At 38.5% G+C, this 18794-nt stretch overlaps 1 protein-coding gene across 1 annotated transcript in view; it reads right to left on the bottom strand.

Moving 5' to 3' along the window:
- Positions 1-1013: 1013 nt before the first annotated feature.
- Positions 1014-18794, bottom strand: part of PKN2 (protein kinase N2) — a 54736-nt gene continuing 36955 nt past the window's right edge. Inside the window, exons 5-22 of the mRNA XM_084211156.1 lie at positions 17634-17779; positions 17328-17541; positions 14373-14558; positions 13972-14081; positions 11965-12108; positions 11751-11826; positions 11252-11426; positions 10876-11005; positions 10282-10418; positions 10114-10189; positions 9940-10031; positions 8770-8946; positions 8111-8173; positions 7937-8013; positions 6454-6596; positions 5131-5238; positions 3475-3555; positions 1014-3394 (exon numbers count right to left, since the gene is read on the bottom strand). Coding sequence (XP_084067282.1) covers positions 3191-3394; positions 3475-3555; positions 5131-5238; positions 6454-6596; positions 7937-8013; positions 8111-8173; positions 8770-8946; positions 9940-10031; positions 10114-10189; positions 10282-10418; positions 10876-11005; positions 11252-11426; positions 11751-11826; positions 11965-12108; positions 13972-14081; positions 14373-14558; positions 17328-17541; positions 17634-17779 — 2339 coding nt within the window. The 3' untranslated portion in view covers positions 1014-3190. The remainder of the gene's footprint in view (positions 3395-3474; positions 3556-5130; positions 5239-6453; positions 6597-7936; positions 8014-8110; positions 8174-8769; positions 8947-9939; positions 10032-10113; positions 10190-10281; positions 10419-10875; positions 11006-11251; positions 11427-11750; positions 11827-11964; positions 12109-13971; positions 14082-14372; positions 14559-17327; positions 17542-17633; positions 17780-18794) is intronic.

The following is an 18794-nucleotide window of genomic DNA, read 5'->3' as shown; positions in this document are numbered from 1 at the left end:
TGACCCTGCAGTTCCATAAGCAGTTCCTGTGTCTCCCAGGGTGTGGGAGTAACTGTGCAGCACAAAGAGGCAGAACTAGGAATCTGCTTGAAGGGGCAGGTATATTCTGAGGGCCATTTACTACTGGTTGCAGTATACTAGTTAATGTGAAGCATAGGAGGAAAAAATACGGCCCAGCTCTGCATTAATTTTTAGGCAGCTCTGACCGCTGCGGTAGCCCCTGCCCTCCCTGTGCCAGCCGGCTCCAGGGGCGGGCCCCCGGGAGGCACCGCCGCCCTCAGGCCGGGGGCGGGCTCTGGGCGCTCGGCTCAGCCGGGGACGGGCCTGAGGGGAGGCTCCGCAGCCAGCCCGGGAGAAGGCAGCACAGGACGATGAAGGGTTGCGTTCCCCACACACAAGTGTGTGGAGAACATATGCAAGCCTTAATTCAGCGGCAGTTCAGATTAGATCCTTGAAACGCTGGAGCCACCCTTCCTGGAATGATTGTTTAGCCAGGTATGAAGTGTCTGCCTCTGGGCAAAATGGCCGCCTAAAATTCCATGTGATTCCCGAAAGTAAAGATTTCTGTTCTAAATGCTCTCAGAAGAAAGCTTCATCCTCTAGACTGTCCAAAGAACGAGCTCAGTGAGGGGTAGGTAGGTAGGGTAGGTAGAGATTGTGGTTTGGTTATACAGCTTGCTAAGAAATGGTGGTGGCAAAGAGACTGGGAATGAAGCAGTACCCAGGAGCAGGGCTGAGTTGTCTCCCCTGTGCCCTCAGGGAAGCCTGGGAGGGAGAATGCTGAGCCAAGCAGAGCAGACTGCAGCTCTCCCAACTGCTCCAAGCTAGAGACTGCTCAGAGGCAGTTTGTAATGTTCTTTAAAAAAAAAAAAATAATGGAAGCCTACTGAGCTGCCACCAAGAGACTGGGTTCCCTCCTGACATTTAAGATCTTTTTTGAAGTTACCTGTGGGGAAGACATGACCAGCCACTTCAAGGAACAGCAAAATCATGTTTGAGACACAATTTACAAATTACTCTATTTAGGCCTTTAATTTGTGATATTAATGACTGCAAAACACTTAAAATGACATTTGTTAAAGGCACATTTCATTTAATGCATAGTGTACCATTCTAAAATATCCTAATTTCCTTACAAAGTGCTTGAGCAGCCACATACAGATAAAGTATAGCAAAATATATTTACAATCTAGGGTTTAAATCTTAATCTGCCTAAAAATATTTAAAAAACTACAGAGATAAAATTAGTGCTTTTTTCAGCTTAACTGGGTGAACATACCCTGCCCTCTAATTTTTTCTAATTTTTTTTTTTTTAGTGATTTGCTTAAGATTAAAAAAAGATTTCTGTACAAGATGTAGTTACAAAAAGGTATGGTTGAGGATACTTTCATAAGTATTAAGCACCCTGTGAGATGCTTGTGTGTATATATATATTTGGGAATCAAAAAGGGCGAGCTGACTGTACCTCAAAAGTATTGGTTTCAGCTAGATACGGGAACATGATTTGTTTCTAGTCAATATAGAACCTGAAAACAAGGAATGCTGAGGAGCTGACTCACTCTCCAACGTGATTTGTAGCAGTGGGGAAGGTGCCTGCCCCATTCCTGTGGGGGACTGGCCTGATTTAGACCTAGTAACAATTATTTTATTTTTTTATCCCTTAAGCCTCTCCCCTGCCTAACCCTGCAGGTCTGTCCAGCATCTTGATTTTAAACCACCACCTTAGCATTGCATACTGCAGTGGTTTGCATTTCTTCTTTGACTTAATAAAATTACCAGTTTTTGATTCATTTGAGTGCGATGCTCACTGCCTTAGCCCATGAACAGCAAACTCCTGGCCAGGATGAACCGGTGAGGTTACAGTGCTGAATAGTGCTAGAGGTAAGGACCAGGTGAAAAATTTATTTTCTAAGAGTCAATGTTTGCCCACAGAACAGCAGATGCCAAAAATAGCTCTTGGTTTACAAATACACACAGTGTCTGGTCTAAATTACTTTTCAACTTTTGAGGTACAGCTTTTAGTGTTAAGGGGTTTATAAAATATACACTGTTTTTATCAAAAATATTTATACATTCTATTACAACATATTGCTTTTTACCCTCAGTAACTGCCAATCCAGGGGCTGGAGCTCAGTGGCCGACATGGATACATTTTTTTGTTCAGGGGGCCACTACGCAACATCGTGAAGTGGTACAGTTAAATTACTTGCCTGGAGGTAAGAATACATTACAACTTCCAAATATACATGTTCACAGCATGTATACATTGAGAAACGCTTACTTTTCCTAAGTGATATGATACAGAGGAGGATGGAGGGGGTTAGATACGGACTGGGAACTTCTCTGCCCCCTCAGGCTGCGGGAAAGGCTCGAGGTGAGTTGGAAGGGGCTGGGCCTGGGCCTTGCGGCTGCTCCGCTCTGGGGTTACACTGAGCAGCATCCTCCTTACATTCCTCATCCCAACCAGGGCCTTAAGCCATGCTCAAGGAGCTTGAAGGCAAAACTGTTTGGCAAGTGACTTTGGTAAACTCTCCGGATTTTTCTGGGTTTTTCTTTGTAATGGAAGCACTTACACAGTTGTTATCTCAAAGGCAAGGTGTTTAACATTTTTCCTAATAAATACCATAGAAAATTTACAAAACAAGGCATATCTGTTCTCAATACCATTATTTTAAGAACACAAGATGAAGGTGTACGTAAAAATGTGTAGTTTTAAAGACTGCACAATGTTTAGCTGAAATCATTTGCCTTCTCCAACTAGAACCAGGTTCTGTGTGAGTGTCACCAGTATCCCAACTTACTTCAGTGTGGCTGAGTGGAGATTATCTAGCTCAAAGTCTGCTTTTCCCACGTAAGGCAGATACTTTAAAAAGCGGTATTATCTGCTGTGGAAGAGTGAGAGAAACTGTACAGATCCACGTGCGCCCATGTGCGGGAAGTTCAACACAGCCTGGGTTCACCAACTCAGCTTAGGAACGCCATAGACCTGCTTTCCAGTGCTCAGATAAAAAACAATATACAAAGAGGCCACTCTTCAAAAGAGTGTTAAAACAGTACTTAAAAGGATCTTCATGTGATTTAAAAAAACCCAGAAGCTGCAGGTGGCACAGAAAGCAATTGAAGGGTCAGTATTCTTCAGAGAGAGGCATTCTTGTGAGCCAGTCAGCTGGGGCTTCACAGTGTGTGGAAGTTAACACCAATCAGCAATGTAATCAAAATCTCTGAACATTTCCTGCTCTTCTTCTGAAAGTATCCTTGGTTCCCGAGGTGGAGTGAGGATAGGTGCTTCAGAGGTAAATTCATCATCAAAATTACTGACATCTTCTCTTCCTCTAATGGTAGGTACGAAAGGAGGCTTGACTTTCTTGGCCAGTAAAGCATGCCAATCTATTTGCTGTAAAAGAAATAAACTGATGCTTAGTTTTCCATCTCTACTCCTTTGTGTCCTTAGAAATAATATTAGTTTGCACTCACCCTGAAAAAGTGATGCTTTTTCACATCCTCAGCATCTTTCTCTCCAGCCCCAAGACGCCGCTCTGGATTTCTTCGTAACAGCTGACAAAACATGCAGAGTTTCAGTGGAGAAATTCAGGGGGAGGGAAAGGAAGGAGGAAGGATGAATGTCACTGTGTAAGACCCAACACCACTATAGGGTGGACAGTGAAAGCCATACTGCCTGACCTGTGGGCAGTCCTTTCCCCTTGAAGGAATGGACATACAAAGCTTTTCGCTTTTAGCAGGCGCTCTTTCAGCCTGCCAGCACAGTTTCAGCAGCAGCTAAGCCAGGACCAGTGCCAGAGCAGACTCGTTTGTCTCTCTGCAAAGCTATGCTGCCATGTCTTGGTACTGGAGGTGATCTGGGGCAAGTCGCAGAGTGCAAAGTTCCTCTTTGCTGGTGAGGGTGCAGATTTACATAAGCCAGTGGTTCTTGCAAAGCTCAGAGAAGAGATTAATTACCCTGCTGTCTCAGTGCTCAGCTCCTTCACAGCAGTTGATTTACCAGGAGAGGGTTCAAGCTGCTTCATACATTCAGCCAAAGGAAAGGGTTTCCTAATTACCCCCAGAAGTCTGATGCTCCCCCTTGTGAACTGTACTGCTGTGAGCAGCTCCCTGTGTCAGGCAGGGCCCAGCAGCAGGGTGGGTTGATATTCATGATGCAGCCATCAAAAAATAATGTCTAGTATAGTGTGAATGAAATTCTGTGATGGAAAGAGCATGCACAGAGCTCCAACTAGTAAACAGCCAGTACAATGTTCCTAGTACATGTATTGTGGGTGCAGTGTACCAGCACCCTGGGGCTTGTGGATATTGGCATGAATTTTCACAGCAAAAATACCTTCCCCAGGTACTGCCTTAAATCTGTATTCTGCTTTCTTTCTTTAGGCAAACACTCTCTCCCCGGAACTAAGCAATTGTTTTAAATTACCAAATATTTATGCTATTAGATGTTATGTCACAGTAGTTAACTGTGCTACAGCATATTCCTGAATTAGGTGCTAAACTGATACTCAGCATCAGGCATTTATGTGGAGACGCTGATTCCAAAGGCTTTGGAACCACCTCCAATACTGCCTTTCTATCACCTGTGATAAGTGCTAACTTAGGTTCAACTACCTTCCTTTGATAAGCAGACACATCTACTAAAGAATAGCACTAACAACAACCATAACCAAAATCCACTGTTCTTTGCCAAGAATGGGACTGCAGATGCCATGTGTACAGTGTTCCCTGCCCCAGCTGGAATGAAACCAAAAAGATTTAGAAGTCTTCGAATTAAGATATTCATGTGACAATGCTAATCTACCAAATAGGTCAATGCAGCAGTGTTCAGCTAGGAAAAGAAAGCTAAACTACTCTAGTTAGGTAAAACTAGGAAACTTAGTTCAGAGAGAAAATAGAGCCTTAAGTGTTTTACACTTTAAAAAGAAAAACTTGCTCCTAATAAGGTGGAATGGCGTAGACTATTTTCATTTAAGGTGACAGGCTGAGCATAAATGAAGCAAGTCTGAAATTTAATTGTCAAAAAAAAATACAAAGTGAAGGTTCCTAAACTATTTTGTTCCTCACAAAAGTAATTGCTGGAAACAGGACAAGAGGGAGATACTGTAATAAGTATTAAAATGTTCTTACCCGTCTCATTATTGAGATGGCTTCTGTAGACAGAAATCGTGGATATCTTACTTCATCATTTACAATGCTGTCAAACACCTCTTCTTCATCATCTCCAGGGAAGGGAGACTGTAATGAAAGCAAAAAAACCCCTCACTATAAACAGGCTTAAAATCACAACTGAAAACAACATAAACTCATCTGAATATTTGGAATCAGACTCCCTGAAATGAAGTCTTCCTTCCCAGAAAGAGATACATGGCTTTCCATAAGGAAGAGATAAAAGGCAAGTTGGCATTATCCCATAATTTCTACTGAAGGACTGTGTTTTAAAAATGTGCTTTTAGATGTAGAAACAACTAAAACTGGGATCTTCTTTGAACTCAGGGTGTACATGGAAATTATCTATCAGCTCTTTGGGGTAGCTGCCATTCACAAATAGCATAGGCAAGACTAATTTGCTTTAGTAAAATCTTTAGCATATTGCAGCTCAAGTGTTTTCAAACTGTTTTGAAGTGGCCTCACAGATGTAGGTGACACAAGCTTTTTGTCCTTTTTTACCTGAAAGGAAGTGAAAGTAAGTTGAATGACCATCTTTTTTTGAAAAAGAACAAAATTACGAGTTTTTAGTGTGTGTGCTATCACTGTGCCACCTGGGAGATACTGTTACAAAATGGACCAGGAGCTAGAGCAATATATGCAAATGGCAAATAAACTTCCCAACAGTGATTTATTTATACCAGCTCATTTACATGGAACTGAGGCTTCCTATTTTAGAGTGTTTGGCATAATCTTTCATTGCTATCCAATTTTATGTGTTAAAGTTCACATTCATTCAAGCTAAAAGAGTTAAGAAGTTCATTTTTTCCCCAAAAGCATTTGAAAGCAGAATACTGATATTGCTGTGCACATCTAGATTTGGTAACAGATGTGTCCTGGAAACCTAGCTCCCCCAAATTATATGTACAGATGTACTGTGCTCTTAGAGACACTGCCATTACTGGAATTTGATTTAAGACATAATGATGTAATTAAAAATAGAGTAAAGCAAAAATCTGTTACAACTTGTTGGCTTCTACAATTGCTGATAATTCAAGCTCCAGACATGACTTGCCAACTTCTCCAGTGTTACAGCAGCCAGTATCAGGTGAGTAGCTGCCCAGTATTTCACACTTCTTTTTCTTGATGACTCACATTAAGATGCTCACTGTAAGACTGGGTATGCCTGTGCATGCTGTATAATGAATACTGGTACTGTGGCAGGTGTTAACATGCTGGTATCTTGAGGTTTGTAACCTTTAAACATTGCTTTTTATGACTCCACTGTACCTTACTAGAACTTACCTCACCCACCAGCATCTCATAGATAAGAACACCAAGACCCCACCAGTCTACAGCTCTTGTATAGGAGGTTTCTGTCAGCACCTCTGGAGCCAGAAATTCCGGTGTGCCACAGAATGTGCTTGTTCTGTCTCCAAATCCCATTCCTGAAAGTTACAGATAATGAAAAGCAAGCACTATTTTCTGCCATTCCACAACCTGTTCCTCCAAGCAGAACCTCCCTCCAGAGCAACTTCAACTGATACTGTAGATCCAAGGCCTGTGACCTGAAGGTTCTGGCCAATGAGGTAAAACATTCCCTCCTTCTTCCTTCCCATGCCTTTATTTCACATGTGCTTCCATTCAAATTTTTCTATCCTTCACTCTATGCAATGAGCCAGATTAAGGTTCTAGTTACACCTCTGTTACCCAGTTATCTTTGTTTGGAAAGATACAATCTTATGCTCCATTTCTACCAGTTAGCAAAAGAAAATGCAGTACACACTAGTTTAGCCAAATGTGCCCCTCTAACACGGAGTCTAGTGAAAGAGTGTAGAGGAAAATAAGCCCTGTGGATTTGCCAGAGGGGCACAGTTTGGGACATTGGCACCACCAGGCCTGATGTGACAAGACAAGGGGAGCTGCTGCAGAAAACTTGAGAAAACCATTAATTGTAACAGTCAGTAAAGGAAAGAACTTTCCTTCTCATTTTGTTTTGTCATTTACAGAACTTATTTGTAGCTACAGTCACAGGACTTGCCCTGGCACTCATGTTTGAAGACCTTCTGAATTTACCCAATTCCCTTTTAGGCTATCTTAAAGGAAAAGATATGGAAGACAGGCTAGAGAAACTGAAAAAGGATCTTTGCCCACACAATGGGTTTTGAGAAAAACACTGTAATAACTACCTCTATTTGGTATTTGCCAGTACTGATATGCTTGAAAGTAACTTTCTAGGCTTCCCTTTTGGGACAATCTCTCAGTTTTACTGTAGTATACTTTGCACGTAATTTTCCTAAGAATCACATTTCCATATACTCAGAGTTGCAACTGTCTTTGAGCTAAAAAAATAGATAATCTATTTGTAAAAAAGCAAGAACTCAGGATGGATTATAATGGCACTTGATTTTGTTGTGCAGTGTCACGATGTTTAGAATGAGGAAGCCACCTAATGCTTTTCCTACTCATAAAATGTGCAGTGTGCCTTGTTAACAAGCAGAGAGGTGATGAAGTAAGAGAACAGGTGATGCTCACTGACAATAAATAAATAAAAAGAACAGGGCAATGCTCACGTGCTCCTGATATTTCCCTACTAAGGAAATATCTTCTTATCTCCACATTTGTACAATCAGGGGTGTATGTTTTTTTCCTTCAAATGACACATGGTAAATAGGGTCTTATGTGTGCATAGACCCTATGCACATCTGGCAGTCCAAAACACTCAAGGAACAGTCAAGAGTAGGACAGACTATTTCTTTCTCAAGAAAGAAAATTTAAGGGCCGTTACCTTCTTTGCAAAGACCAAAGTCAGCAATTTTCACAAAGCCTTCTGTGTCCAGCAATAAGTTATCCAACTTCAAATCTCTAAATGAACATTTGAGAACAAAATTGCATCACTTGATGTGTTTCTTTAGTACTACTCAGAACAGCTGAAATTCATCTGCTGGAAATGACTACTTACCTGTACACTATTTTGTGCTCATGTAAATACTGAAGTCCAAGAACCACACACGCAGCATAAAATCTGTCAAAAAAGTTAAAGTCACAATTTCAATGGAATTTTGTCTTGCTTTTCAGAATGTGAAGTCCATTATTATTGATTTTTTTAATGAGCCATCCTTTGAAGATTACCAGTTGTTTTTTTGGCTACAGATTAGTTTTATAAAAGGCCAGACTTTTAAAGCCAGATGGCAAAACCACTTAAACTTGCAGCTTTCAAACTGTGGCATGTTTGCTTGAGCTGGATGATAAATTTTCTGCAGTATTCACTGCTATAGCATTGAAGGTTTTCTAAATCAGCTTATTCTTTCCCTTTTTAGCTTTGTCTACTATTTTAACTCTTCATTCAGCTTTTTTATGTATTCCTAAAAAAAAGTATTATAAAAATTAAATACTTGTATATAGATTTTCAGTGTAGAATTCAGTGCAGATTCAGGCACATTAAACCTGCATGTCATCTTCTAACAACAAAATCAGCTAGAATCTCCAACCCTTTTAAAAACTTAAGCAGCATTTACTGAAGCAGCATAATGCGGTGGCATGTGGTGATAAAGCCCTTAGTTCTTATCCACTGAGCAAAGCGCCCGTCCCTTAATGCCACAGGAAGGGAGGGATACTCACACTGCTCTGGGCTCAGAGAAGACATCCGTGTGAATGTGCATCATCAGGTCCCCACCAGCAGCATATTCCATTACAAAGCACACGTGATCTTTGGTTTGGAAACAAGCAAAAAGGTTCACCAAGAAGGGATGTCTTACACTATTCACAGTTTCAAATATTCGCTTTTCACACATCAAGCTGCAAACAAAATCAGGAACAACATAAAGCTCAGTGCTGAACAACAGTTTTTCAATTCTCAGAAATTACTGGTATTTTATACTTTATGTTTTTTGCTGTATTCCTCAGGATAAGATAAGAACTTTTTTTTTTGTTCAAGAGAGAGATTTTAATATCAGGATTTCATGAATTTATATTTAGCTTTCCCAAATGAAAAGAGAAAACCTAGCAGTCCATGAAAATTGAGCCGACAATTTTCCTTCCAAATACTTGGATTGCATTAACTAGGCACTGCTATCATGTGACATTCATTTCAATCAATTTTTATTTTAATTATTTACAAGACGTAAAGTGGAAATCCAGTGACAGTATTACAGATATCTATCTATAGTAATTCCTGGTTATTTCTCCTTAAAGCAATTGTTTAAGTTATAGGTTATTATTAATACAGCTATCTTTTGTCCTGTAAATGAATACAGTCACTCTTAAGCAACTGTAAAAACATCTTCTTGCACTAAAACAAAACAATTTTGTAATGGCTCTTTCACGTCCAAGCAAATAAAAAAACCCCCAAAAAAACCAGAACCTGAGTTTTGGATCAAAAAGATTGAATAACAGCCAAAAATGGAGTATACAAAGAGAAATATGACAGAGCATGACAGTATGGTACAGGTTCAGAAACAGCAACATGGGTTCTGCCAGTAAAGCAAACAGTCACCGTTATCCCCTAATGTGATGGAAGTAATTAGAATAAATTAATACTTGCAAGAGAACTTGAAAATCAAAAAAAGGATCAGCCGTAAGTCAGAGCTGTAGTTCAGGCAAAAGAAGGGCACTAAAACAAACCAGGGGTTACTCTGCTCCCTCCTTGCCCCAGAACAAGAATATACATCTACAGCATCTAGCTATGCAGGAAGATGACAACTGACTTTGCTCTTCCACTCAATTCAGCAGCTCCCTGGCAGAGCACACAATTGGTTATGGAATCCACAGGTTTATATTGTACAAACTGACCTGTCCACTTCATCACGAGCCACAATATCTCCTTTCTTTAAGGCTTTAATAGCAAACATCTCGTTTGTGTTTTTGTATTCTGCCAACAGCACCTAAAACAGAGGAGATAAATTTAAGAGCTGTATCTACTTTTTGATAAAGCCTTGACACTTGAAACAGCCTTTTGACATTTACCTTTCCAAAATGTCCTCTGCCCAGTACAGCGCAGCATCTGAAATCCTTCAGACTGAACTGGAATCTTTGTTGTGATCTATGTAAATAAATATTAGTCACAAAGTTTCTAGTTTGTTAGCTTTAAGAAATATTATTCCGATCAAAACAGGAAAAACACTGCTTTTTTACCTTCTATCTTCAGGCTCTCTGGTGTTGCTGTATTTCATGTCTGAATGGGGAACATCAGACTCACAGATTATTTCAGGCTGGAGTTTTGGAACAATACTATTTCTGCCATTTTCAAAATCAAATGTTGTTACTTCATCCTGTGAAGAACAAGAAACCTGAAAATTTAAAACTGATTGTGAAGGCAAATGAGTGCAGAAATTTTACTACAAGCACATGAAATTCTTATTACACCCATTGCCTAGGCTAAAATGGCAAATTTCCAGATGATACAGGTAAGCAAACTTTTAGCAGACTGATGAAATCCTACTGCTCCAGTCATTCTGCTCTTTCTTAATAAAACTTTATCCTGAATACTCTGATAGGTTCAGAGCTCAGGCTTTTTTCTGTGGTGGAACTAATTACATGGAGTGTTAAACACACCAACCACAGAAACAGTCTGCCACAAAGAGCAATCAGAGCACTCTACTGACACAATTCTGTGCGTGGAAGTTAAGGGAGCATGTGCTGGTTTATAAAGGCAGAAATCCATCACAAAGATGCCAATATTACAACCATGTTAAACTGCATAACCCAAGATTTTTAGAAATTACTTGCCTGAGAAGGCACATCAGGAGCCTTTATCTCAGAGGAAGAGTCACATATTTCCACAAGGGAAGATGCACGAGGTGGAGCAGGTGGAGGCTCAGGCTCAAGTTCAAAGTCCAATTTGGCTACAGGAGAGTCACTGACAAGAAAATAAATAACTCCTCAGTGTATAGCAAAGACTATTTTAATACTTGTAGATTTCTCCTAAACAAAACCTTGTATGTCTGGATCGAGCTACAGAATAGTTTTCCACAACGAAAACATGGAAAAGTGTGCAGCCTTGCAGGGTAAGCAGACTCTGCACACGTTCTGTACATGAGGGCAGAAGCCTCTCAGTGCTCCCTCCTGCACTCAGGGGTACTGCAAAGCTGCAGAGGTGACCTACCTGGATGGCAGGGTCAGTTCAGCGAGCTGGGCATCCACCACTTGCCCCGTGGCAGGCACTGCTGCCTGGGGGCTGAAGGTGCCAGAGTGATTCACTGTAGGAATAGCTCTTCTTACCAGCCTTCCCCAAGTGGCAATATTAATATTCATCTGAGGAGCTCGGAGAAATGTTTTGCCTATACATATTGTGAAAAAAGAAAACAGAGTGCAAGTCATTTCCTTAATCATTACCAAAACCAATAATTTTAAAAAATTCCATATTAATTAATTTATAGTTTATGAAAAACAAACTAAATTTGTAATTTTCCTTAGCAATTTCTAATTATTCGCAATTAAATGCTAATGCATAATAAGGAATTCTAATATAAAAACTTTCTAAATGCAATGTCAAATCCTTCATTATCAACAGTATTATATGCAGGCAAACATTAGACCTCTGTTAAAAAATTTCACAGATCTATACAATTTTTAAGCTTTACATGTTTATATTAAAGAATCACCTTGCTGTTTCGAAAAAATTTTCTTCTGCCTCTGGAGTTTTGGTCTTCTTTCAATAACTGGATTAAAAAACGTAACCTGCAGTTCAAATAACGTGTGTTATAGTTCAAATTTCAGAACAAAATGCATTCTTAAAAGTTCAAGGAAAACTTGTTAAACTATTCTGCCATGTAAAACTTTCAAGTATGTTTAAGTGCTTCAAAGAAACATTCTTACCTCTGCAAACAGAGTGCCCTGGGGTTCGAGATAGAGACACATGCCATGCCGTTGGTTATCCAGGAAATCTTCCAACCTCAGAAACTTTACTGCACACAAAGATCTCCAGTCACGCCAATAAACTGAGATTTCTAATTCACGTGACTATGACAGGAAACACAGACACAGGAAATCACTTATTAGTAATTGTTCTGCAGCAGTTACCACAGTACAATTGTAAGATCAAGGAACTCAAGGATCAAGATGCAGAGCTGTTATTTTAAAAGGCTGTCAGGGCTAACCAGTCAGACTGAAGCTCTGATGATCACAGCATTTCACTTCAGTTCAGATGAGATCTCCAGTGTACAAATAAAAACAGGTATAAAATTTTTCCTGAGAGTAGAAGCAGAGAGCCACAGTCACCAGACTTTTTGGGTCAGTCTAGCAACACTGCTTGTTCAAGATGTTTTAGCCCAAGCTCTGACAACAAAGCCTAATTTGTGCTTAGAAACCTCAATTTTGGTAATTTCTGTATTTTTTTACAAGTATCAATTTAATTTCATGCCTGCAAACATTTTAGTACCTGAATACGCATGATGATGTAAAAGCTTATAGACTGTCTCTAGAAATGCATACACCTTTTGTAACATGGTCGTAAAGAAGGACCAAAAACTTGAAACTACCAGGAACTAGTGCTCTATCTTGCTGATGTGATTTATGTATTCTTAGAGTGAAGAATCCTGCAATACATGTGAATCCTGCAATGTAACAGCACCATCGTATTTACTACTTCAATCCCATCACAATACATCATTTTACTGTCTGCTATAGCTATGATAGGTTTTAAAGAAGTAAAGTCAAGAAGCACCAGATTAAAGAATAATGGGGCTTGGATTGTGCATTTCAAGCACAGAAGGATTCACAGAATATTCTGAGTTGAAAGGGACCTGCATGGAGCATCAAGTCCAGCTCTTAAGTGAATGACCCGTATGGGGATTGAACCCACACCTTGGTGTCACTGGCACCATGCTCTGACCTTCTGAGCTTGTCTCAGTATATGTGGCCAGAACAGCAGAAAAAAAGTACTTTTCTGGCACCAAAACCTGAGTTCTTAAATAGAGTCCACAACACATATGAGGCTGACAGGAGCAGCTATTACACGGAGAAGTTCAAGTCTTAATCTGAAAATAATTGAGGCTTCAGGGCTCCACAACTGCTTGTTTTTTTTTTCTGCACTACTCCTGACTGTAACCTGAATTTCTCTACCTGCAAGTCTAAAATTGCTTCTTTCCTAGATGGAGGCAATCTGGACTGGGGCTTGGCGGAGAAAAAGCACAAAACAGGAAAGTAGCTGTTATTTTTTCTCATGTGAGAAGCATGTATTGGAGTAAGCATGTACTGGAGATAACATTTAAGCTCCTAAAATATAGTTTAATTTTCAGAAAAAATAATAAACCTTGTGCCTTAAAATACTAGGACTATCAGGTATCTTAAAAAAATACTTGATTACATCTATATAACATAAATTCTACTTCAAAAGTAGCAACTCAATACTTGTGCCCTCTAAGTAACATTTAAAGTTATAAGAAAGAACTATTAATGAACTTATTATTCCTGAAGAACTGACCAGCTTTACATGAGAACACTTCTATAAAAACACTAAAAATTCTGACGTGGTTTTACTAAAACATCCAAACTGATCTGATATCACACTTTACTGATGAATAATTAAAAGCTGATGATCCAAATTAAAAGGTAAGCACCATCTCTCCCGTCTCCCATCTCTGAAAACCCACTAAGGGTTGGATCTTGGCAAAAATATTACATCAGTTTGTAAGTCAGAAAAGATAAGATTTCTAGAACGCTGGCCCAGCACAACAGCTGAAGTCCAGGGAGCTCTTTCTAGCAAAGATGGGAATGCTGCACTTATGGAATTTGAATAAAATGACAGCAACAGGGAAAAAAAACGACATGAAATGAATACAAGAATCAACTACAGCTGTCAATGAAATCAGGCCACATTTTTACCCTGTCTAGTTCCAGTGTAAATTTCTGATCCCATGACTGATTGGAAATCGGTTTCCAGCTAGTTTGACCAACCACGGTGTTATCCAGCTTCAGTACAGCACAGACTTCATCTGTAAGTAAAGTACACAAACTCAGCTTAAATCTTTAAGAGGATTTTCCACAAACAAAAAAAATCTCCAGTAAGTTTCCCTTAGAAATGTAATCTCATATTTAATTGGTTCTTATGGGCATAATAGTGTGGTTGTGCTTTTGCTTTTGTTAACAGCTTAACAAGTAAAGAAATATTTAAAGTTTAAAGCTTTGAATCAATTTAATATTTTAAATTACAGAACATATTATGCCCATGAAAACTTAAATAAAAGATAATGCATAAAAATAAGAGAAGTAAGGGTATACTGAACTGGACAAGTCATCAGTTTTCAGAAGGTTTCTACCGCTCCCACTTTTACTTTTACTGGGTCTGCTTATGAAAGATGATCTGGCTTCATTTGGACTCCAACCAGGTAATGTAATCGATGTGGCTTTTGATCGACCAGGGACATTCTCCAATATATCTTGGCAGCCCATGAGCCTCACTTCCAGGGTACCTACAAGAAGATGGACAAGAATTTATGGAAGTTATCTGCTCTTAAGTAAACCAACTGAATGACTAATGACTGATTGATGGCAATAGCTCACATTCTGACTCCCACAGGGTATAACAGAAAGATCAGATGAAATCAAAAGACAAATCCAGGACACACATATATATTGAAAAATAAAAGCATTAAAAGTCAACTATGTGGGACTCAACCTTCTAGAAAACAGCAACAGTTCACCAAGATAACACAAAATAAGTTTTTGTTGTGTTCCAGAAGTCTTTTTTTTCTTCACTTGGGAACCTAACTGAGTTGGGTTCAAATTGTGAACAATGTAATTTTTTAAGACTGACAAATCTCAAGTTTCTTATTAAAGCAATGAATCTTGCAGATGGAGCAATAACAATTTTAATGAGTTTTATATAACTAGTTAATACTGGATAAAATTAACAAACTATTGAGACTACAGATTTGTGTAAGAAATTACACACTAGAAATCACATCTGCCTGGTGAATGCTGAAGTCAAATTTGTGTCAGTACGTAATTTAAAATCATTCAATTGTTCCAACTTGACTGAATTTGGATTTATAAAAGCTGAGACAAGAAGCTACTCTTCAATAAGCTATTCTTCCAAATCTTCTGCATCTTTAACCAAATGAGGTATAAAGGCTGCTGTTCAAATTAAAAGAGTTTCCTCCACCAGCACAAAAACATCTGAACACCACAGATGGTTACAAGAATGATAGGCTGGCTTCATCCTGTACAAGATAACATCTATGAAACTGTGACACCACTGACTGACAAAATCAACTACTAGAAGTGGTAAAATTAGCCAGTTCATAATCAGTGTCAGTTAGAAATGCAGCTCTGAAATGCAGTCTTCTTTTAATAGCAAATGTACTTAACCATGACACTTAAAAAGTAGTATTTTGTAACAGAAACTTAAGTCAGACTTAACCTAAAAATGATCTGGCAACATCATAGCCCACAGAACAGACAGCAAGAAACCAGTCTAAGAAGAAATCCCAACCTGTAGGAAGCTAACAGCCGTAAGTGACAGCTAAGCATTAGGCTATGAAGACAAAGAGATGCTATTGGCTTCCGAAACAGGTTAAAAGGTAAAAGAATACTTCATTCCCAAACTCTGTTTAGAAAAAAAAAAGATATTAATAAGCAGAAAAGCTATACTCTTGTATAAGGAATGGATGCAAATCAGAAAGTCATGTTGATGCACTTTAAGATGTATGACAGTAGCATTGCCCTATTTCCCACAAAGCATTAGAGGCAAAACACAGAGACACTGTTCATTTAAATCCAGCTCAATAAAAAAGCTCTTTGTGTAGGCAATATGAAAGTGAAACTATTAAGAACTTCATAAGCATGTAGCTTTGTCAATTTCTACTAAAAATTTTTCATATGTATCAGTAAATCATGTCTAAAGAGAACTATTAGTCACTATAAGGTATCTGACTCTTCATCATGTGTTACAGGAAACAGAAAAAAAAGCAAGTTGTTTTAAACCCAAGGCATGATACTTCCTGCCTACAGTCACTGATCATTTGAGTTTTCCTTTGATGAAAAAAGTTCTTCTTACCACACAACTTTAAAAGAACTCTTGGCTGAAGTCCTGATAAACCACAATGCAAGAGAAATAGACTTGCTCCAGATGATGATGATGATTATTATTATTATTAGTGCTTAGCAGAAAGGTTCCTTTTCTTGTTTCAAAATATAACCCCACAGTACTTACAAATTAAATTCTGTTTCATTTCTACAGGTATATCCTCAGTAACATTTCAATTACAGGTTTGTTTTTTTTCTTATAAACTTACGGTTAAAAATAGGCTTAATAGTAACATGCAAAATGTGTTAGGAAACAAAACATTTAAACAAACAAATAAAATCAAACCTATCTGTTCTAGGAATTGTAGACCACTGACTAAATAAATTTAGAACAGCAGCATACCCCCAAGTAGTCAGAAGCATGTTTTTCTTTAAGAACGCTGTGAGGCAAATGTTCAAGGCCTTTGTAAAAGTATCATTCATCTGTTAAAACCTTACTTTCAATGAAGGACAATTCCAGGTTAACCCGAACTATGAGATGCTCCTAAGTCACATTTATATATAAATGTGGTTCCTCACAGTAGCCTAAATCTCTCTAAAAAAATCACCCCATCTTATTTGCAAGGAAAACAGTTGACACCAACAAACAAGGGTCTCCCATGGTTTCATGTATGTTTGTTAGGACCTCCTTTGGATTACAAACATTGTGCATGATCGGGTAGTGTAAATTGCACCTTCCAGAAATCCACTGAGGTCCAGTGGGTAAAACAGGAACTGGGAGAAAAGCTGGGTGCCTATCTCCAGCTCTGTCACCTACTTGTTATATAATATGGGCAAATCACTGAACTCTTTTGCAACTTAGTTTTCCTATCTGTAAAATGGATATAATGACACTTATACACATTGATGATAAGTACATGATAATCTCAAGATGAAAAGCATTTGGTAAATGCTAGCAATATCATTCCATAGGGAGCTATTTAATGCCAAAGCGTCACATTTTCAATAACATTATAAAAAGGTAAACAAATAAATCAAAGAAACTTATCTGCCTTTTTTGCAGTGTATAGACACTTGGAAACTCTAAATGCCTTTGTCTAGGAAAAGAACAACAATTACATATGTCCAGTAAGAAATATAGTTGGCATTAAAGGCTTGTTTTAAATCATTAATCAGAATCAAAAAAGACAAACCAAAAAAGCTCTAGATTATACCTGTTAAAGCTGCTGGTTTGGACAGTGTACTGTACTGGTTTTGAGTAGATATTACACTCTGACGAGGACTTAATGTGGGTGAGGAGACTAATGAGAGCTCTTCTATAATAATACTGCTTTTGGGATGGTTTTTAGGAAGTTCGTTCAATCTCTGTTCCAGTGAATACTTCAAGAGGTCCAGCTTCTGGCTTGATTCATTAAATCTTGCTTGCGCCTTTTTAAAACAAAAAGAATTTGAAATAGTTCAATTTTTTTTTCCCTTAAAGAACCTTTAAAACAAAATCAGAAATTGTAATGAAAAATTACTTCTGAAAGTGCCTTTCTGTCGGTAACTTTCCCAGATCCAAGTAATTTCATCACATTTTTTGCACCTTCTGCTACAGCGTACTCTATCCTAAAATGATGCCGTAATTCTTCCATTCGGAGCTCAAGAGGGCTTATCACAGGTTTTGCTGCAAAGAGATATAAACAAACAACCTTCATTGAAGATAACAACCAGGTTTAATTTCTTTAGTATCAACCCCTCCTCCATATAAACAGAGGGGAGAAGAAAAAGGAAAAAAAACAGGAGAGATGCATATTTGATAGTCCAAAGAGAGACTTGAAGTATGAAATAAAAGTAAAAAGTGATATTTTAAGCATCTACATTTGAATTAAGAAATAATTGATCAGGGCCTCATTTCAATAAACAGCTCCTACTTCCTGAAAAGCTATAATTGCTAGAAGATGTGAAAAAGAAAACGTCTTCAGGGGAGTTAAAGGAACAAAACTGAAATATCCCAAATATTCAAGTGGCAAGGAAGTTTTGGGACTTCAACACTTCTGAACTACACCATGAGCATTTATCTTTTAAACTGCTCTGTAGCCAAGTAGATCCCTGATCAGTTTCTGATAATCCCCCTGGTTCACCTGAAATCCCATGGAACCACAGAGACATGAGAGATTCCGTACACTGCCTTTGCTAAATGGCCTGGGTTGACTATTCTAATGTCCACATCTTAGAGTGCTTAGATATCCTAACCAGAACACTTCCTGAATGTATTCCTTTCTGTTTAATGCACTAAGAGTAGTAGGAACACAAAAAGGCATTTGAAAGCCCTTTCCAGCATGAATTTCTTTTTCTTTTTAACAAATTGTATATACATAATCCAGGTGCTAAAATGGGGTGTTAAAAAGTGGCGTGGAAAAACAAACACAGAAACCAAACACCTCACACACCACAAAAACAAAACATGAACACACATTTTTCACTACCTAGGATATATACAGACCCTGACTACAAGCATTGTCATACAATGTCAATATTCAGAAAAGCACACAAATAGAGTTCAAGACTTAGAGATATACCCATATGCCTGTAAGTTTCTAGGACACTCATGCTATTGGAGCTCAAGAGTAATTTTTTTATTATTATTTGAAGATTTTCAATGAAATGCAAGTTTAAAAATATTTCTGAAATGCAGCATG

This window comes from Fringilla coelebs (genome assembly GCF_963513975.1).
Source record: "Fringilla coelebs genome assembly, chromosome: 9".
In the NCBI taxonomy this organism is placed as follows: domain Eukaryota; kingdom Metazoa; phylum Chordata; class Aves; order Passeriformes; family Fringillidae; genus Fringilla; species Fringilla coelebs.
This window is presented reverse-complemented; position numbering and strand designations above follow the sequence as displayed.